The following is a 22,625-nucleotide window of genomic DNA, read 5'->3' as shown; positions in this document are numbered from 1 at the left end:
AATGTTCTAGAATACAATGTGGCATCATTTTGAACTTGGGCATTTTCAGTGTGTGGAGATTTAGGCGGTGGGAAGTGTAGATTTCCCACACTGAAACTTCTGCAGAGTCTTGTAGACCAAACAGATTATGAAAGTCTTCATAAGCATAGAATTTCCTAGAAGAATCTTGCACAGAAAATGGTATAACCTACTTACAACAAAAGGCTCCAAACAAAAACATTCTAGGTATTTCAGAAGCAGTAACACTGAAGATGGGAGACCATATATTTAAGAGCCTATGACGGCATAGACATTTCTTGGAAGCCTGTAAAACAGAGTCATTAGGTGGAGTTATTTTAGTTATTTAAAACAAAGGGGAACCTCAAAGCATTACTAAGTTTGCTTTCCAAATTATCCTTGCAGTTATGATAGCATTTATAGGCAACATTATCATGCCACTTTGGTCCGTGGTTTGTACTGATCATATTTTTGTATTAATAAACCACAGAAAAGGAGGGATAATTGATTATCATCAAAAGGGTCACTCTTTGTAAGTACATGTTTAATATCCATCTTAGGGGACCCCTGATTCCTAGGGGCCAACAAAGGTAATAATGGGGATTCATGAAAAACTTTACAAATTTGATGAAACAGAATTTAAATTTACCTTATATAAGATTGCATAGCTCTGCCAAGTTTTTACTTTAGGCTGAAATTGTATCATGCTGATTTTATATTATGTCATGCTGACTTTTAGCTCCTGCTGGTCATACTTATACAATCTTCTTAGTCAAAAGGGAAAAACATATTGACAATTATTTTCTCAATATAGTTTGGTAGTTCTAATCATTCAAAACATGGAGTCTACCAGGGGGAAATGGGAAATGTTAAACAGTGACAGTTTGAGCCAGGTATTCAGGTAAAGACATTGCCAGAGTCACCTGGAACCTTTTTTTTTTTTTTTTTTTTTTTGCCCCTTATAGTTTGCATTCCCGCAAACTCAGTATTTAGTCCTGGGCCCATCTCAAGGAATTCATCCATTCTAACTGATTAAACTAGCCCATGTGCTGATGATTGCCAAATTAGTATTTCCAATTTGGACCTCATTCCTCAAGCAGATCATTTTCCATTTCCTTTGGAAATCTTGTTGTGAAGTGCAGAATCAGTTACCACGTATAACAGTAAATATTCTCTGCATAGAAAGTAATGTAAATCGCATCCCTCATTATACTAGGAAACACTATTATTACTGGCACGTCCACAAGCTCACACACATGTACATCTTGAATATACGAGTTGAATATTGTCTCTGTTGTTTTAATAAGATCAAATTTTAAAAATGCATGAAATAATTTTAGTCTTATAAAATATCAAAGAAATCTAGCTGGAATCTTGCAAATTTGGAGGAAAGCAATAATTTTTAAACACCGTTAACTTGGTTCACCCCTTGTGTCTTCTTGTAGATGAACATGGTCATGTCCCTCCTGGGGATGTTCTGTCCAACATTGTTTGACTTATTTGCTGAATTGGAAGACTACCATCCCCTCATCGCTCTGAAATGGCTCCTGGGACGCATTTTTGCTCTTCTTTTAGGCAACTTGTATGTATTTATTCTTGCCTTGATGGATGAGATTTACAACAAGGTAAATCTTGTGTCTGGATTGTCCTTGCCATCAGCATGTTGTTAGATTCCCAATCTCAAGATTGCCAGAAATGCCTTAGAAATCTCTGTTGTCTTTATTTTTGTTTCCATTCCTCTGCTTTCTAGATTGAAGAGGAGAAGCTAGTAAAGGCCAATATTACCCTATGGGAAGCCAACATGATCAAGGCCTACAATGCATCACTCACTGGAAATACCACTGGGCCACCCTTTTTTGTGCACCCTGCAGATGTACCTCGAGGACCCTGCTGGGAAACAATGGTGGGGCAGGTAATGTCACAAACAGAAGTGCATAACAGTTAACGGATTAAAAAAGAGCAGGGTCACTATTTCTTCCGTAAGCGTGGCCTGTTTTTTATTGCTTATTAATGAAAATAGCTGAGACTTATTGACTGTTCACCATATGCTGGCTGTGAATTTCATATATATTATCTCTTATAGTCCTCACATGCATCCATTCAGGTAAGTAGTACCTTTACACCCCTTTTACAGTTGCATGTAAAGGAAGGATATTTTAAAATGGTCTGAGGAAATGTTTACTATCTATCTGTGTTATAATAAAACACCCAGATTTAGATACAACCCAAGTAAATATTTAAGTGGAACTCTAGTTAGTGTTACCTTTTTTTTTTTTTTTGCGGTACGCGGGCCTCTCACTGTTGTGGCCTCTCCCATTGCGGAGCACAGCCTCCAGACACGCAGGCTCAGCGGCCATGGCTCACGGGCCCAGCCACTCTGCCGCATGTGGGATCCTCCCAGACCGGGGCACGAACACTTGTCCCCTGCATCGGCAGGCAGACTCTCAACCACTGCACCACCAGGGAAGCCCCAGTGTTACCTTTTTTCCATAAAAAAAAGAAAAGATTCTTTTGGGAGCATACACTAATACTCATTTCAATAATGTTAATTTTTGTCAAATAATTGCCCCTTAAGCATGAAAGGAAATACTATTTTAGGTTTGTTGTTTTCAGATGACTGTATAAATGACCCCAGTCCAAGACTAGTGGTATTTTAGCAGATAAAAGAAATAATGTTTCATATGGCTTTCTGTTCAATAAAGGGAAACCAAACCAAACAAAAACAAAAAACCTACTTCAGGTCTCTTATTTCTATACAAATCCAATTTATATTTTGAAAAGCCTTTAATTTTATCTCATTAGAATTGACATTCCTCATGTGCACTTCATAAACTGATTTTGGACTTTGGTTCCTCCTTGATGGACAGAAATTTTAAAATATGTCATAGTGCTTCTGTCAGCAGTGCAGTTTCAGCAGTAATGTGGTCTTTGGGAAATTATTTGAAATAATTTTTTACTGTGTACTTATTTTTTTGTAAGATAAATGGAAAATTGAAAGTTAGCATTAGTCTTATGAAGCTAATTTAAACAAATACAGATATCGTTAGATGTCCTCAGCTTCAGATACTCATCTGACTTAAGCCACTCATCTATGATTTCAATTGTGGGAAAAAGTAAGGAAAATGTATATAATGCTAGACAGACGTCACTGAAGACGAAGTCCAAAATGTATGATATAAGTAAGGATTCTATTTTATTTTTTAGGCTTTTAAGGACGAGATAAACCCTTCCCTTTCCAGTTACATGTTATTAAATACTTGATTTTCAGACATGCACATTTCATACACATTTATAGGAACATACTATGTATGCAATAATAAATGAAATGAAACCTGCCTGCAGTTGGTAGAGAGATGCTTGTGATACATGATGCGGTAGACAGAATAATAACCCCTCAAAAACGTCCATGTTCTAATCCCTGGAGACTGTGAATATGTTACCTTACATAGTAAAATGGACTTTACCAATGTGATTAAGTTAAAGATCTGGGGATAGGAAAATATCTTGGATTATGCGGTGAGCCTAACAAAATCACACATGCTTATAAATGGGAGACAAGAGTCAGTCAGAAAAACTGGCTGTGACAGTGGAACCAGAGGTTGGAGAGATGCGCTTTAAAGGTGGGGGAAGGGGTCCACAAGCCAGGGAATGCAGGTGGCCTCTGGAAGCTGGAAAAGGCAAGGACACAGATTTCGCCCTGAGGCCTGCACCTTGATTTTAGGCTTCTGAACTCCAGAACAGTTTATGTTTATGTTGTTTTAAGCCACTAATTTTGTGGTAATTTCTTACAGCAGCAATAGGAAGTGAATACACAGGAGTATATGGGTTTCCATGTTTTAAAACTCCTTGAAGCAAAATCTGGTCACGGCACTTAACACAAGTCTGTTTTATCACATCTAGGCGGCTCCCTAAATCTTCAGCAAGAGTTGAGAGAAGTGAAAAAATATAAAGTGCAGTTTTCACAAACTCAAAGAGTTTGAGATATTCTCTTATGTACATCCCAGAATGCAGACTGGCATGAGGGCTAAGCAAACTACCCTTTACCAGTCAAACACCTGTTAAATAAGATTAATAGAACTAACTGTAAAGAATAAGGTGGAAGCTGCTCACTTCTGAGGCAGAGGCAGCAATTAATTAGACATGAACGTCATGCAATCTAGAATACTTATTTTCTGATTATGCAGAAGCTTCTGGGATGCTCCCACACACACTGAATTAAAATAAAGAAAAAATTATTTAATTCTTCTTCTTGGGAGCCCTTGTACCGTGCAGCTTGTCTTGTCCTTTTTTTTTTTTTTTTTTTTAAATCCTGTCTCTATCTAGTGGTTTTCCTTGCTTCATCATCTTTTCTTACTGCCATTTGTAGTTGGGTTTCCCTTTTCTTTTTCGCCTTCCTTTCTCTAAATGAATATTAAGCACTTGTGGGAAAGTCTGCAGGAGCGGCAGGAGGGAAGGGCTGTGGTTCTGAAACATTTATTTTACCCACTTTTAAAACAAAGTGATTCCAGAAGAAATAGTAAAAGGCAGCTGCTTTGCACGGAATGTTGGAGATATAACCCCAAAGACTTGTTCATTTTTCTATGAGAACATTCCAGATATTTTCTCTTCTTCTCCATGGGTGCCCTCTGCTCTGTTTTTCCTCAAGGATACTGTGGGACTTAATCTCTTTTTGAATTTGAATATAGGAATTTGGTGGCTCCTTTATGTCTCCAGGGAATCTCAAGATGTAGTCACTTAGTCTCATCTCCAGTGACATTTGATAGGTAGGCAGCAGAGCCATTCTTGGGAGACCGCTCTTTGAAGCTATATACTTAGGTCTGCATTTTGGCAAAGGAGAGAAAGCAGACAACAGCTGAAGATAATGACAATAATAGCTCACATTTATCGAATGCTTCTTGTGTGCCAAGCATTACCTCCTTGAATGTTTAAATTACCCTCTAAGTTATATCATTATCCCCATTTTATAGATGAGGAGACTATGACTTAGAGAGGTAAAATAATTTGCTCGAGACCTTAAAGAAAGTCAATGACAGGAGCCCAAATTTTACCTACAAAGTCTGATTAGAGTTTGTGTCCTTCTCCATAGTGCTGAACCGTCCTCTAGAAACATAATTAGCATCAACACATACTCCCAGACTCCTGCCATGGAATATCTGTGGCCCTTTGTGATGCCCCGTCTCTATTATTTTCCCTTCACTTGCTAATGAGCCTCTTAGGTTTACTGACCAAATACATGTCAGGAGAGTAAAGTGTGAGGTGTGGAGTGCAGTGCTCTGCAGAAGGCCTGTGTGGAGGCCATGCTCCCATCCTAACACACTAGGAACTGGAATTGGATGATGATTCCTTGGTGGGCTGGACAACCATTTTTGGAATTTCCTTTCTTATAAAGCAGTGTATCCCTTCTATGGTATATTAATAAATATTTTTACATTTTAATATAATGTTTGAATCCTCTTCTGCTATTTTATGTGAAAGTTAGGACATTGCTTAGGAAAAATATTGTATTTCAACCATTGGGATGAGGATGCTTAGGAGGTTGTGGAGGACTTCAAAACCACTCTGAAATATTTTCTTTCTGAGGAAGTCTTCCCAACCTGGTGGTGGAAACCTAAAAATATCCCTCACAGCCTACTTCTAATTGATGCTAGTTATTAGAATCTGAACTCAAATTGCCTGGGGAATGAAAAGGCGAATAAGAGTAGGGAAGAGAAAAGTTATATTCAGAGATAACCACAGGAATTTACTATCACTCAATCGCTCACTCCATATTTATTGAGTGCAGGCTAAGTGTCAGGTATTGTGCTAGATACTGGAGGTGCAATGGGGAACAAAAGTGGACCCGGTCTCTGCCGTTGTGACAATTACAATCTCGTGACAATTGGAATCTCTTGGGAACAAAGCCATTAATTAAATAATTATACAACATTTGCAAATTTACAATGGCAACAAAGCACTACAAGAATGCAATGCATGCATTCAGAAAAGCTTGCCCCTAGTCATCCAGGTGAGGGACTTCCCTAAGTTAGTGATGCTGTAGTGATGCATATTAGTTGGTGTAAACTGAGTCAAGAGGTGAAGTAAGGTTGAGTAGCATGAAGACCACATGTAAAGACCCTATGGCCTAAAGAAGTATGGAGTTTGAGGGTATGAAAGAAAGCCAGTGGGACTGGAGTAGAGAAGACAAAGAAAAATATGGAGAGCTAGACAGGAATCGGATTATACAGACACATGGATTATGCAGAAACCTCACACTCACCTTTTTACTCCAGCTGTTGCTGCAGCAAACGACTGCATGCAGCTGTTACAAGACAGTATCTCAACTGAGTTGTATACAGATTCTCACCTTTACCCTGCTTCTCTGCTGTCACCAAATGGGACGTTAATACCACATGGGGCCATCCCTGACTGATGGGAATGGGAGCTGGTGGATCAATACTTCCCTTTTCTGTCTCTTGGGTGGACAGTTCTGAGACTTATTCTATATGGCTACTCAGCGGGTCCCCAGAAGAATCAAGACCCAGTTGCCCCAGTAGTGACAGCTTTTAACACTCTCTTGGGTAAAGGTTTTCTCTCCTTTCCTGTTTCATTCTTTTCCATCTCCACCCCTGTTCTTTGATAGCATTTCCCAAAATACACTACTGGCTCACAGGCAGTACTTTTTTTTTTTTTTTTTTGTGCTACGCGGGACTCTCACTGTTGTGGCCTCTTCCATTGCGGAGCACAGGCTCCGGACGCGCAGGCTCAGCGGCCATGGCTCACGGGCCCAGCCGCTCCGCGGCATGTGCGATCTTCCTGGACCGGGGCACGAACCCGTGTCCCCTGTATCGGCAGGCGGACTCTCAACCACTGTGCCACCAGGGAAACCCCAGGCACTACTTTTGATGGGAACTAGTGCCAAGATAATTCTTTTACATTTACAGTTTAAAGTTTTCAGTATAATTTTTTTAGCTTTTAATATATTTATATTATAGTTAACTACTGTTTATGGCAGATGGTATACACCTTCTATTTACAATAGTAGGAGTTATTTTTTAAAAATAAAGTATATTAAAGTTAAAAGAAATATTAGGTAAATAATATTTCAGATAGTACTTGGACATGGCAAGAATCGTGAAGGTGGTACACGACTACTTGGAGTTTAGGAAGCACTGCTCTGAAGTATGGGACTGGAAATTAACCAGATAACTGCTAGTCAAATGGGCCTTGCCCTGTGATGTGATTCTTTCTCACTAGTTATTTTAGAGGTGAGATTATATAGGTAGCTGGAAATAAAAACCAGAAGACTTCTTTTATTATAGAAGAACACTGTATTTCTGGAAACATATGTCTTATTAGATATTCCATGTCTTCAGTCTTAGGGCACGAATTATTGGGAAGGAGCAGAAAGGAAGGAGCAGAAGAAAACGATCATAATGAAAATTTATAATTATATGTCTACTCTTATATTTATTGCCTATTGTTATAAGTTCCATGAGGAAATAGTGAACTTCCCCTCTAACCCACAGCATACACATTTTGCATGTAACTTCAAGTCCACACCACTGAGGTAAAAAGTTTCTAATTTTCCAGACCTTTTCTATACATATACATGTTATGCATATAATATATACATGTATGTATATATGCGTAGGATTTTTTGTTAATAAGTGGGTTCATGCTACATATCCTATTTTGTAAATTTTTAACAACCCATTTCTTATCAGAACATAGCATTTGAGCGCTTTTTAAACAAGTTTATTGAGATATAGTTCACATACCATACGTTTCACCCATTTAAAGTACACAATTCAGTGGGTTTTGGAATATGTTCACATTGTTGTGCAGCCATAATCACAATAGCACTTTGTTTAAGAGCTCACAATGTTCTGTTGTGTGGACACCCGTTTTTATTTAATTAATTTCCTCTTGAGTATATTTGAATTGCTTCCAATTTTGATCTGGGAGAAACAATGCTTTCATAATTATATGTATAGATTTGGACATTTGTGCTAATACCGCCATAGGATACATTTCTAGAAGTGGATTTTCCTAATAAAATCCACACACTTTAAAAGGTGATGGATCTTCACAAACGTCCCCCCACACACAAATGTTGCACCAGTCTAACTTTCCCTTCTAACTGTCAGTTTACGACAGTGCCTATTTCACCACACTCTCACCAATATGGAAAAGCATGGATTTTAAAATATTTATCACTGTGTGGAGCAACAATTTATTGTTTTAATTGTATTTTTATAATGTAGGATTTAGGTATTTTTGAATATTTTAATTAACTGTATATTTTCTTCTTATTTGTGCCATTTGCCATTTTTTTCCTTATTGAATTGCCTATCGATTGTTGTACTGATTTGTAAAAGTTTTTAATGTGTTAGAAAAGCTAGTTCTCCATCATATATGCCACAAGTACTTTTTCCAAGCTTGTCTTTTAATTTTATAAATAAAAAATTTATTTTATTATCTGCTGTTTGCCAGATTCAAGTTTTAAACTTCTGTGTTGTCATTATTTTCCTGTTTTGTGTTCTCATGTCATGCTTATAAAAGTTTCTCAGTAGGAAGACTTCTGATACAGTGGTTTTGGAGCAGGAAATAGTTATTTTTAGACTAATAATATAGGGGTGAAACATTTTTTACTTGCTAGATATGACTAACTAGTTTCTTTACCATTAGTTGCAGTTTTCAAGTTAATACTATTTAGAAAGCATGACAAATTCGATGTTAACATTAGGACCATTTGAAGGGAGAAATGCTCCTTTTAATACAGATAATATCTCAACAGGAATTTGTGCGGCTGACCGTTTCTGATGTTCTGACCACCTACGTCACAATTCTCATTGGGGATTTTCTCCGAGCATGTTTTGTGAGGTTTTGCAATTACTGCTGGTGCTGGGATTTGGAATATGGATATGTAAGTGTGATATTCATTTTTCTCTTATCAGATTATTCCTTTGTGCTTAGTCATTTACGTATACCATGCAAGAAGAAGAATTTAGGAGGTGGGATTGTCTTTTAGATGTCAATAAATGAAGACCAATGAGTATAGTTTTAATTCAGAAGGGGGTCAGACTTGAGTCTCATGGCTTACAATAGTCTAGCAAAAATAGATTCTAGTAAAATTACAGATGGCTAAAGCAGCGGACTTCAACCTATCTGTTAAAATGGTGAACTCAGTAAATCTTGGACCCATAATCAGCTCCCTCCCCATGAAGCTTGCTGGCATTTCTAGAAGCAGGGCAAGGTGAGTAGTATCAACTGCACATTTTCTGTTTGCTTTGAATTCTACTAAGCAACTGCTGGACACTTATCAAGTGCATCACTGTGCAGTACGCTGGAGGGAGAAAGGAGTCAATGAACACGCTGCTTGCTTCATAAAGCTCACAGTCTAATGAGAGCTCAGCAGAGACACAAGCTGGGGGCTCTGAAAGGCTCAGGGTACTGACAGGGCTCTGGCAACTGGTGGAGTAGAATTCCGGCAAGTTGATTTCCTTCCCCACAACAGCACAGGTTTCTCTGAGCCCCACTGGTGTTGATTCCATCACCAGCCCCCCACTATGCTCAACCCCAGGTCCCCCAACAAAGTTTGAGGGCGGCAGCAAAGCACACATCTCTCTGTCCGCCTTTTGCAAATTAAACTGTCATCTTGGGAAATAGGACCTGAGGAGTTGCTAGTATTGATACTCATTTGCTCAAGTATTTCCAGTGGCTTCTAAGTATTTAGAATGAATTCCAAATCCCTGTTCAAGGCCATCGATACCCTGTGTGATCTGCTTCTTTTTTTCTCTCTGAGCTCATCTCCTACCACTTTCGCTCTTGCTTTGTAAAGTCCACAAACACTGGGAGTCTTTCTTATGCTCAAATACAAGATGCTCCTTGCATCTGCCCAAATTGTTCTTCCCTCTAGGGGTGCAGGTTCCTAGAATTTGCCAGGGCTGATTCTTGTCATTAAGGACTCACCCCTAATATGTCACCTCCTTTGAGCTTTCCTCTGACCTTCCAATCCAAGGTGGCCCATCAGGCACTCTCTATTTCAGCACAGTTTTCTTTTCTTTATACGATGTATAACTGTTTGACATCTCCTTTTTTGAACGTGCTTATTATCTGTCTCCCTCTGTTGTAATGAAAGCTTTCTGAAAACAGAGGCCTTGACCTCATGCTTAGAGCTGTGCTTGTCACATGGCAGGTATTATGTTGTCTGGCTGGACTGGCTGACTCAGTGTTGAACCTCCACATCCTAGCGCCATCAAGGCAACGCCGTCTACTGACAGAACTTTGCCTGCTTCCAGGGATGTGCCCTGGAATCAATTCTGCCCTAGTATTCTTGAGCTAATGATGTTTCTCTTCTCACCAGTGAAGGGATATCCTTCCCTGCTGGTCTTCCTCCTGTCTCATGCCCTCTAGTTTCTGGACAAGTCCTACGTTCAGAACTGTTTACAGGACTCCAGGCTAGATTCTCTACCTGGCTACCTGACTTTGAGATTGTACCTTTTATTAGGTCATCTGTCTCCCTCACTGAAAGTGTTTCTTGGAGGAGCCAGAAGCAGTTAGGTCATACTGTTTGGTGGACGACGGTGAGGTAATGCTATAGATCCAGAATGCCCTTGCGTTGCTTTCCCATTCCCTGCTATGAGGTATTCAGCTGGCTTGGTTTCATTTCTATTTTCCTTGCCTGATTCAGCTCTTCTGAAGCAGACATAAAAATTGCCATTTCTTTCTTAGACCATCACTTGGCTTATGTTTGCCTTTGATCCCTAACTGCTTTCTTCTTAAGTGCTAGAAAATTTTGCTTCACATATGAAGTCAATATAACATGACCTGGATGCATAAAAGCTGTAATTATATGACCGTAATTTATTATTTATTGAGTGCTGACAGTGCTCTTGGGTTAGAACAAAGTACAGGAAAAAAGACAAGTTTCTGTTTTAGGTCAGACAGAGTGAATTTGCTTCCATGTTACCTTTGGAAGGCTCATCAGAGAGAAGCTCAGCAGCAAAACAAGTTTTAAATCATTAAGGTTGGATGATGGATCTTTGATATGGATCTTATTATCACTGACCCACCAGGTGGATAGCTTACATAGCTGAGTGCCTGCTAGGTACAAACCATTGTGAGCAAACCTCTGTGCCTGCTGACAAGAGGATACACAGATGTAAAAGCTGTAAGCCTAAGGAGAGGTTGCAAACGTGGGTCTGCAGGCTAGATTCAACTGACAGATTTTTTTTTTCTCTCGTCTGCAGTGTTTGTTTGCTTTTTTGTTTTTATGAGCTAATATTTTAAAGCTTGGAGTTTTACATTTAAAAAATATGGATTTCTTGGGACTTCCCTGGTGGTCCAGTGGTAAAGAATCCGCCTTCCAATGCGGGGAACGCGGGTCCGATCCCTGGTCAGGCAACTAAGATCCCCCATGACGCGGGGCAACTAAGCCTGCATGTCACAACTACTGAGCTCACACGCCTCAACAAGAGAGCCCGTGTGCCGCAAACTACAGAGCCCACGCGCTCTGGAGCCTGTGCACCACAACTAGAGAGAGAAAACCCACATGCCACAACTAGAGAGAAGCCCGCGTGCAGCAACGAAGAGACCACGTGCTGCAATGAAAGATCCCATATGCTGCAACTAAGAGCCGACACAGCCAAAAAAAAAATTTATGTATGTGGATTTCTTGTTTTTCTTGACATATTGAAAGGCCTGACAACATTAGACCCATATTCCCACTCTGGAGAAATTGGCTGGAGCTGAGGAATTACTGCCCTCTTCTGGTGGAACATTCATTCACCGATTCCTCACACTCTTTGCTACCCTTTAATCCTGCAAGCTCCCCTTGTCAGCACAGAGCAGGAAATGTAATTGCACATTGGAGAAATCACTGTGGGAGAGATCAATAGAAATACAAAGACAGGATGGAGTAAGAGACATATGAGCCAAGTCTTGAAGGAGGGTCAGAATTTCAAAAGACTGAGATGGAAGAAAGAATTCTCAGTGGACGGACTGATGGAAGGCAGGGCCCAGCAGCTGGAAAGTATGGGTGGTGCAGGCGGAGATGCAGAAATCTAAAATGGAAATGTTTTAGAGGATAAGAGGCCGATGAGAATGTTTCTTTGATATTCTGGACTTACTAATTGCCAGTATGAGTCCAGAAAGTACCTGTCATTGAAGCAAAAGAGAACCTGAGATGGGCAGAGAAGATACTTTTAAGAATCCTTTCAGGAATGAAAGAGAAAAATGTGTCCATTTCTGCCAACAAAAAAAAAGAATTTTTTTTTCTGAACTTTAAAAATAAGTTCATTGTTTAAAAATCTGGAAAAGGTAATATAAGCTTAATATGGAAATAAAAATCACAGGTAATCCCACCACTCATGACATTACTTAGTTAATTGAATTGTAGAGTATTAGTATTTATTTATATGTAGATAAACAAGTACTATAGATTTATATACAGTACTATGGATTTTTATAAAAATATATTGGCATGTATCCTATTGACTAGTTACTTGCTTTTCTTCACCTAACAGTGACCTTTTCTCTATGTTACTAACTGGTCTTCTATAATTTTTAAATGGCTGGGTGATAGTCTACATATGAATGTACAATAACTAGTTATTTTTTATTTGTTGTTAGTTAACTGTACCTAATGTTTTATTATTATATTAAACATTGTAATCGTATTTATTTATAGCCATGTAGATAAATATCTCCATAGATAAATCATAATCTTATGTAAAACTTATTTCCTTATGAGAAATTTCTCTAGGTTGAATTGCTCAGTTATAGAGAAGATATTTTTGAAAAAGTTCATTCACTTTTATAACAATAATTAACCTCTATAAAGTCTAAACTCTGCAGACTCCAGCATTAGATTCAGAGATTCACTGAATATTAAGGTTAGGTGGAGTTTTGACAAAATCAGTCATAATGCTTTTATTTTACATATAAAAAATTAAGAGTCTGAATTGGAGTTGCCTAAGTATATAGCCAGTGAATAAATAAGGACAATGAAATATCCCTCTGGAAAAGCCATTATGTTAAATATACTGAATTATACACTGGTTATATCTGAGTAAATTGGGTTAAAAGTGACTCTGTATATTTTCCAGTTATAAATTCATGGCCAAAGTATTACCACAACAAACCTATGAAGATGAATTGAGGTGGGAAAATTACTGGCTAGGAGCAGACTGTTAGACCATGTAATGTAAGTTAATCTTTCCTAAGACTTCTCTGAGCATAGCAGGTAGTTCTCAGTGTTTCTAAAGAGTTCACTGACTCATGGGAGTGGAATGGTTTGCTCCCAGAAAGGATTTTAACCACCCTGATTCAGCAAAACCACCCTCAGTCCTCTTGTAAACTCTGGGTTTTCTGCAATAGTTCAACACAGAATGCCTTTAACTCTCACTTTAATTTATGTTGACACCATCCTTGCCATTTGTCAATGAAGTAGGTAAATAGTATCCAGGAAGAAATGGACTGAATACATGGCATAGGGTAAGAGTATGTTCAATCTAATTAAAACCTCAGCTTGGTTAAACCTCGTTTAAAGTTACATTTTAAGGTGCTCCTTGTTGAATTTATGTGAATGGAAAATATGGGAGATTTTCCTGAGATCTGATGGAGTGCAAGATTACCCATAAATAAGAGGCATATGATTCACAGACCATCAGAGTATATTACTAATCATATTATACTGTATTATATTTTTATGTAGAGCTTGCCATGTGTTAGAACATCTACAAAATGCTTTACATATATTATTCTGTGTAACCATACCAGCAACGCTATGAGGTAGATAATATTTTTCTACTTTACAGTAAACTGAGGTTTAGAGATTTTTAATAATTTGCTCAAAGACATATAACTGCTCAGTGGTGGAGGTAGAACTGAAATCCACATCTGATTGACTTCAAAGCCGTCAACCAGATTTCCATCATATTGAATTTTCACTGTAATTCTTACCCCTAGAAATTTCAAGGACTCTGCCAAAGCATGACTAATTCATGAGCCAATCCATAGCATTTGTAAGTCAAATGCTTAGACAGGTTTCTTGCTGTAGAATGGAATTAGCAGGAGGGGCTGGGATATAGAATTAGGAAATAAACTGATATTCCCTTTCTGGGAATGAGATACTATTTAGCGGTCCAGGAAGATGGCATGATAAAGAGTCAGTAAGAAGTCATGGGTATCCAACAAAGGTGTGAGAACATGGGCAAAGGGACAGAATAGGCTGGACTGGACAGAGTCTATCTGCAGGCAACTAGGGTTATAGTGCAAAGCCCTGAGGTGCTGAATCAACCTAGTAGACGAGGGTTGGATTTGTTCTAGGTTAGTAGTTCGCTAATTTGAGCATATATCAGAATGCTCTGAAGGCACATGAAAACACAGGTTTCTGATTCAGTAGATCTGGGGCAGGGCCTGAGAATTTACTTTACTAAAAAGTTCCCAGATGTTGATGCTGCTTCTGGTCTGGGACCACCCTTGAGTGCCATTGCCCCAGTGCCACAGGCCAGGCCAGCCTGCAGCTCTAAGCAGTGTGATTCCAGCTGTAGGAAATGAGATTTGTGTGACGAAAGTCAGGCAGGTCATTGCAATGACAGAATTATCTCTGAGATCCTGAATTGCATTTCACAATATCCAGAGGTTGATGGTTTGCCCCAAATAATTAAACTTGCAGAGAGAAGATGGGTTTTCTCAGGCTTTTTCGTCCAGTGAGTACCATATGTTTTCCTTCTGGGTAGATAACTGACTCTAGCCCACCACAAACAAAGGTCTAAAAATAAAGCAAGAAGATTTCTAGTTCCTTGACTATTACGGACCCCAACCCAAATCCAGATTGGCTTCTCTGTTGCTGGCCCCTAAAAATCTTATTATGGATGAGCAGCCCCTAGGGACTTTATTACACTTACTCCATTTGAATCATTTTGTTAACTCGGGTTACGAGAAAACCTGTGTTTTCTCAAGCATCATTTACCTTTAAGCTTTTTATATTTTAGAGGCAACACTTTGCAAATTGATTTACACTCATATTATTAGTGTATTAGCTTTAAAAAAAAGAAACTATAGTATGATCTCATATTTTTAAAAATCCACCTCTAAAAGAATGAGCCTTGAATTTCATACCGTGTGTGTGTGTGTGTGTGTGTGTGTTTGCTTTCTTTCATTTGTTTCGTTTTTAGAGTGGGAGTTTCTGAGTTTAATGAATGGAGTATAAATTCTATTTTTAAGGTGTTTAGAGAAAAGCAATTAAAAAAATTTTTTTAAATATAAATTTTATTTATTTGGTTGCACTGGGTCTTAGTTGTGGCAGGCAGGCTTCTTAGTTACCACTCACGGGCTCCTTAGTTGTGGCTCACCAGCTCCTTAGTTGCAGAACGTGGGCTGCTTAGTTGCAGCTCGAGGGCTCCTTAGTTGTGGCATGTGAACTCTTAGTGACAGCATGCATGTGGGATCTAGTTCCCTGACCAGGGGTAAACCCAGGCCCCCTGCATTGGGAGCACTACCACGGAAGTCCCAAGAAGCAATTCTTTAATAACTGAGTCAACCAATTACAGATTTTAGATTAGAAAGGGATCTTAGAAATTATCTAGTTCAGAAGTAGGCAAACTTTCTCTGTAAAAGATTGCACAATAAGTATTTTCACTTCTGCAAGTATGTTATTGTGGTGTAGTGAGAAATATATATTTTGGTCTTCATTCCAATTCCCGGCTGGAGCGCCTAAAATTTTTGTAATTTACAAAGCAGTGATGGTGCTAGGAACATCTTTTGTTCTTATATTTGGTCTTTAACCCTGGCTCTTGATGCAGAGTTCCTAAATTCCTTGGAATATTGTGGGTGATAGGAGCATTATTTTTTCCAATGAGGCAGCTCTTGGTGGGCTCCTGGATAGCTTCAGTTTGGGGGCTTGTCAGCAGAAAGACCTGACCATAATTAGAAACGCAGAAATTTCAGCCTCATCCCCTCATCCTCCAGGGAGGGGAGAGAGTCTGGAGACTGAGTTAATGATTGATTTTGTCCCTGTGATGAAGTCTCCATAAGAATCTCTGAACCCTGGGGTTTCGAGAACTTCCATGTTGCTGAACACATTGAGGTGCCAGAAAGAGGGTGCACGTGGAGAAGGCAAGGAAACTCTGTACCGTTTCCCTCATACTATGCACCTCTTCCATCTGGCTGTTCCTGAGTTGTATCCTTTTATAATCAACCAGTAATCTAGTAAACAAACTGTTTTCCTGAGATCTGTGAGCTACTCTAGCAAATGATCAAAGCTAAGGAGGGAGTCGTGAGACTCTCCAGTTTACAGCCCATCAGTCAGCATAGGTGACAACCTGAGCTTTCAATTAAAGTGTGAGGCTTTCATCTAAAGTGTGGGGCAGTCTTGTGGCACCAAGACCTTAACCTGTGGGATCTGTGCCAACTCTGGACAGTTAGTGTCAGAATTGAGTTAAATTGTAGGACATCGAGATGGTATCCACAGAAAGTTGGGAAAATGCTTGGTTTGGGGGAAGAACCTATACATCTGTGTCAGAAGTATCATGAGTAGAGTGTAATCATAGAGAAAAACAAGTCATTTCCCTTGCATCAGGCTATGTGGTCTCTGTTGTAACTATGACATTCCTGTTTTCATCCCAGACAGCAATAGACAATACAGAAATGAATGAATGTAGCTATATTCTAAAAAAAACTTTATTTAAAAAACTTGATGGTGGTCCAGATTTGGCTCATGGGTCATAATGCACCAACCCCTGATCTAGTTCATTTCATTAGTTTATCTGTGAGGAAACTGAGGCCTGATTTGATTAGTGACTGGCTCAGCTCACTCAGCGAGCAAATGGCAGGGCAAAGTCTCATACTCGAGTCTGAATCCCAGACGAGTGTCTGTATCACAAAACCACTTGTCACAGTAGGGAGTGTGGAGGTACCCTTTCTCTGCATCTGGTCAATCAATTTATGCATCAAAGATTTTATTCCTCCAGCTGCCCCTGCTGCACACACAGTATGAAACCAAGGGTTCCTAGTGTGTCCTTTGTGCTTTTCTGGTCACCTGGTTATAAAAATATCTCATCTCAAATGGCCTTTAAGAGGTTTGTATGCTTGTGAGAATAAAAGAAATGTACTTCTAAAAGTTTGAATTTTTTTCATTTTCCTTAGTTTGGTGGGCTAAATCTGACACTCTTCTAAAGAGGCCAAGGTTGAAGGTTTGATTCTTAAACGGACACAGAGAAGAGCTGTTCCAAGGCCACAGATGGTGCAGACCACCGACTGAGCATTTGTCACATGTGTTCTGTGATCTCACAGGGCTCCAGGAGAAAAGGGGAGTTGATCCAGAGCAAAGTGCTTCTGGGGAAAGAGAAAGACTCAGAGCTAACGTTTCTCCAGATTAGAAGCAATTCATTTTCTTCGTTTTCCATGAAAACCACACTTTTTTCATGTTGATTTTAGAACAAAAACTGTCAACCTAACCTCTTTGCATCTTACGAACATTAAGCTTCTTGATGATCTGCAAACTAAGTGAAACACTTTGTATATTCTTTAGTAGTATCTTGAGTGAATTTTTGTTGAAATCATCTGTCATCTTTGTCCTCCTTATGTAGGGTTATTTATTTTTTCATTATGTATCATCTTATTATTATTATATCTTGCTATTTAACCATTCTTGTTATGTCAGACTTGACATCTACTACCTGAATTTGTTACAAGGCACATCGCGCATACCTTTCAGTTAACTAGGAGAGTACTGTTGCCTTTTGGGAAGTGATGAATTTGACGCCTGGATTCAAGAATTCTTGAGGCAGAGTGTTCAAAAATTGTGAAAGATTTTTTGGGACTCCAAATCAGAGACCTATTTTATCTTCTTACAAATATATTTTTGGGTGCTTGGGTTTAAGAAAAACTGAGACGCTCTCAGGTTGTTTGATTTTGTATGTGTGTGTGTGCACATGAGCATTGTGCTGTGCGTATATATGTGTGCTAGGGAGGGAGTTATTATGAGGATACATGTGGTCTGAAGCCACACCTGCAGATGTCAGGATCTGGGGCAGTCATCAGGTCCTGCCACTCTATTACTCTCTCTTTGTGGTCCTCTCACTTTATATTTTTTGCTGTTTGCTTTTTCTTTTGTTACCAGTTAGTCAATTTCCTGATTGATTATTCTCTATCTCAAATTAAATAGGAGCCAGCTTTATGGTCTTTGCTAATTAGCATTACTCCATTGACAGAGCTTTCTTTCTAAGATGCCTAATGTGTCACCAGGAAGCCTTTGGATGGGTCCTCCTAGGACAGATGCCCACCTCAGTTCCAACTGGTGTCCCCTGTGTACAAAGAACAGCCTGGTGCTGCTGCCCTGAGTAGGATGGTATCATCTAGGAGTGAACACTGGACAATGAGTTGAACAACTTCTTAAACTTTCATTGTATTGCTCTCTCTTTTTTTTTTTTTTTTTTTTTTTGGTACGCGGACCTCTCACTGTTGTGGCCTCTCCCGTTGCGGAGCACAGGCTCCGCACACGCAGGCTCAGCGCCCATGACTCACGGGCCCAGCCGCTCCGCGGCATGTGGGATCTTCCCAGACCGGGGCACGAACCCATGTCCCCTGCATCGGCAGGCGGACTCCCAACCACTGCGCCACCAGGGAAGCCCCTCTATATTTTTTATTGTAAAAGAAATTCACATTTTTTAATAAAAGTATTTTAAATACGCAAAACTTAAAGAAGAAAATAAAAGCATAATCCATCACCCACATATAACAACTATTAATTTTGCCGATCACTTTTAAGTTTTTTCTTTATGCATAGTTTCATATTGAGTAGAAAAAATAATGTATAAGTTTACATATTTTTTGTTTAACATTAGAGCATAGTTTTCTCTTGGTTATATAAATATCCTTCCAACGGTGATTGTAATTAGCTGCAATATATATCATAGCATAGTTAAACTGTATTTACTTAACCAGTGTTGGACATTTAGATGGTTTCATCTCTGCTTCTTAAAATTTGTTAGCATTTAGGATTATTTTGTTAAAACAAATTTCTAGAAGTAAATTTACAGGGTCAAAGAGGATGAAGTTTTTAAAACTTTTCATATGTATTGTCAAATTGTTTTCTAAAAGTTTATTCCAAGTTTTACTTTCACCAGCAGTATATGAGAGCGTATGTCTCATCACACTTCCACAGCATCGAATGACAGAATTTTAAAATGTCTTACTGTGTTAAAAAGGATGCCTTATTATTTTATCGCTAATTATTTATTGTATTGATTATTCTGCTGTTGTTGCTGCAAGAAAGTAGTTGCAAGTCTAGCCATACCTATATAGAAATATGAAACACTTGCCTTTCAGTTTTTGCCATTTGAGATGCTAATACAGTGAATGTCTCCTCTAGCCTTCATACACCGAATTTGACATCAGTGGCAATGTCCTCGCTCTGATCTTCAATCAAGGAATGATCTGGTAAGCCAACTGTGGACAGTTTATCACTTGAAGAAAGCCTCCAAGATCATTTTTGCATGAAGCACTGTAGCCTGGTGTTAGAGAAGTCCACAGTCTGTATCTAACTCAACATTTGTCTTTTTGCAAAGTGAATGGCTATGAAGAGTTTACTTTATTTCCCCATATTTTAAATCTTAATTCTAAAAGGCATCTGCCTGTTTTGCAGAGCACTCCTTCATCAAATACTGGGAGTTTAGGTTCTGGCTTCTAGATTATTTGAAGGCTTTTTATAGTTTCATATCCTGTGATACTAGGATCTGACAGTGAAACATTAATGATCCTATTACCCCATGTTAAGAATGAAAGAAATTAGTGTAAAGTCTTTCCAAGAAACTTATTTTATTTGCAGTCACTATTGAATATGTTTTAAATGGAATTTATAGCTACTTTAAAAACTATTAGCTTACCAAATCCAGTAGTTTATAGAGATGAAATACATGTTTTAGGAAGGTTTAGTTAGAAATATGATCTTTATTTAGTAATTTGTTTCATGGGGCCACTTGCACATCGGAATTATTTCTTTTAATGTACAAAGGATTGTTATATCTTTTATTAAATGAAAGCATTTTCACTGTAAACTTTGACAGGTTAAGATGAGTTGATACAGTAGAAACCATTTTTGACTTTAAAAATGGAATCATAGCAGGAGATTCATCTGTGGACCGTGTGTCTTGAAAATTTGTCACTCTTAACTAAGAACACCCCAACCCACAAGCAGTTACCTGAGCTTCTTTATCCCATTGACACAGATCTAATATTGTGCCAATCACACCATTGTCCTAGGTGCAAGTACTAGTTACTGGGGTCAGTTTTTGTGCAAGCTTCATCTATTACTCAACTCCTTCAACCATAGCTAGTCTGAATTGTTAAACCTTTGTGAGAGCAAACCTCTCTGCAAAAGTAAAAATGATCTTGCTTCAGTAATATAAAGACCACAGTCAAGGGCCTCATCATCCCGCCTTGGGGCCTGTCAGATTTCTGTGCCTCACTAGGTCAATCAATCTGAAGAGAAGACTATGAAAAGATCCTCCTCTCCATTGTCAGGTATGTTTAAAAACGTGATTCCTGTTCCCTTGCTTTCTAAATTTTACAGGTTATGGCTTATATGTCCAGAGAGTCATTAAGGAATGAAATGCATCCTTTCTTCTCCAAGCAAAGAGGAAAGTCAAGGTGGCTCAACATGTGACTATCACCAGAGATAGCAAAGGGCTCAGCTTCCAGATCTTTCATTTCCTGTAGGGGATTCTGCTGTCATGGCAGAAAATGGCTAACGGTGCTATTGGAGTAATGAGAAACCACTGCCTTATATCAGTTTTAAAACTCCCTGGCTCTTATGCAGAGTGTCGTAAATCCCTCAGGCCTGGCGTGGCGCCATTTGTGCAGACATATGCTGCATGTCTATTTCTTGTTCTTTCATAGTGAAGACAACAGATTGGCCTAGAAATTTGTTTTCATTGTCAGCAAAGCTCTTATAATTGTGTCCTGATTTGTTTCACTTGTAATTTTGTACCTATTTAGCCCACTGTTGTTCATATTGAAATTCTTAAATATCTAAACAATCTTCTCCAGTTTTCTCATGGGCAGACCCATCATCAGAATCTTTGCAGTATCATTACAGTATCATTTTCTATGTATTCACCCTCCAGATATTGGTCAAATATTGCTTCCGGTTAGTTTGAAGAGGACTTTAGAAAGTGATTGTGTTTTTTGAGTGTACTAAGATATTCACACACTTCCCAGAGTTCTAGAAGCAAAATATTGAATAACTATTATTCCCCTTCAGGTCAACCCTTTGTACAAATGGTCTTTTCCTAACTGCCAGGAAGTTGGTGACAGGGTAGGGATGTGGTGTGGGGAGTGTGTAGTCTAGGTTTAGAAGGCTCCCTTGTACTCACACATGTAATCCACTATTTTATGAGGCATAAGGATCTGATGCCTAAGTATGGCCATTTGCTACAGAAATGATCAAAAGAGGATGGAGATTTTGTGTTCAATTTTATTGGTTTGTGACTGGAGACATTCAGTAACTGCTTTAGGAGTTTCTGAGTAATGAAGGTTATTTACACCGATGTTATTAAAGTCAAACAATTATAGGTAACATCCATTTTTTTATGAATTGGCTGATATGATCAGTAAAACTATATTATACACGTCTTTTTAAAATAGCGTAGGTTTTGTAATCATATTTTTAAATGATGAAAGCATATCATATCTCTACTCTATCAGAGCAGGGTGTAGCTGAGGCAGAGCACACACAGTGAGAAAGAAGATACGTTTAGATGTTGTTCCAATGCTGTCTCCTGTATCTCCCTGCCAGTCTTGTCACTTTCTGCTACCTCATTTTCTCACTTGATCAAATGTGAATAATTTACATGACACGTACCGTGTCACTGGAACAATAAGAAGAGCTAAATAAAAGAAGCTTTGATTTGCTTTGATCTTCTTGGAAGAAAAGCATTTTATAAGCCTAAGGTATTACAGTGATCTTCAACTGACAGATGACGGGATCAGGTCTGGCTAAGGGACTTAGTGAGCTGAGCTGATTAGTGAGTCACGGGCAAAGAAAGAATGAGCTTTAAGATTCAGATATCACTGTGCCGGGATCTCTTTTTCTAGGATAATGTTCTTGAGTCATTTGTTCAAAATGCCTATGTGATATTTATTTTTAAATTCTGAAATTTATTCATCTGTAGATGCACTTACATATATGAGTGTCCATATGTGTGCATACAGATAAACAACGCATGCCTATGTATAGGTACACATATATGTGGCTTTAGGCAAAACTGTATCTTAGGATAGACTAGGTTGTGCAGCAATTAAATACAAACCCCCAAATCTCAGTGGCTTAGAAAAGGAAAAGTTTATTTCTTATTTACTCCATGTGTCCAATGTGAGTTGGTAAAGGACTGTGCTCATGTTAGTTACTCTCACTGTGGAGTCATAGACTGTGATAGAATAGGATCCATCTGGAACATCACTGGTCAGAGCAGAGAGAGAAGAGAACAAAAAACCCTACAGTGCTATTAAAGTTTCCATCCTGTAGTGAGACACTTCATTTTTATCTCTACTTTACTGGCCAAAACAAATCACATGGCCAAGCCTGACTTTTAGAAGGGGGCAAGCACAATCACCTGCAAGCATGTTACATTACAGACGTTGGC

General features: G+C 38.7%; 1 protein-coding gene across 2 annotated transcripts in view; it reads left to right on the top strand.

Annotated features, from left to right (window-relative positions):
* TMC1 (transmembrane channel like 1) overlaps positions 1-22,625 on the top strand; it is a 388,569-nt gene that overhangs the window by 348,598 nt on the left and 17,346 nt on the right. For both annotated transcript variants that reach the window (XM_032634495.1, XM_032634496.1), the window contains 4 exons: positions 1,443-1,622; positions 1,748-1,909; positions 8,774-8,902; positions 19,355-19,422. In XM_032634495.1, the coding sequence (XP_032490386.1) occupies positions 1,443-1,622; positions 1,748-1,909; positions 8,774-8,902; positions 19,355-19,422 (539 nt within the window). The remainder of the gene's footprint in view (positions 1-1,442; positions 1,623-1,747; positions 1,910-8,773; positions 8,903-19,354; positions 19,423-22,625) is intronic.

Source organism: Phocoena sinus, chromosome 6 (assembly GCF_008692025.1).
Source record: "Phocoena sinus isolate mPhoSin1 chromosome 6, mPhoSin1.pri, whole genome shotgun sequence".
In the NCBI taxonomy this organism is placed as follows: Eukaryota; Metazoa; Chordata; class Mammalia; order Artiodactyla; family Phocoenidae; genus Phocoena; species Phocoena sinus.
The sequence above is the reverse complement of the archived record's forward strand: the minus strand, read 5'-3'. Positions and strand labels throughout refer to the sequence as shown.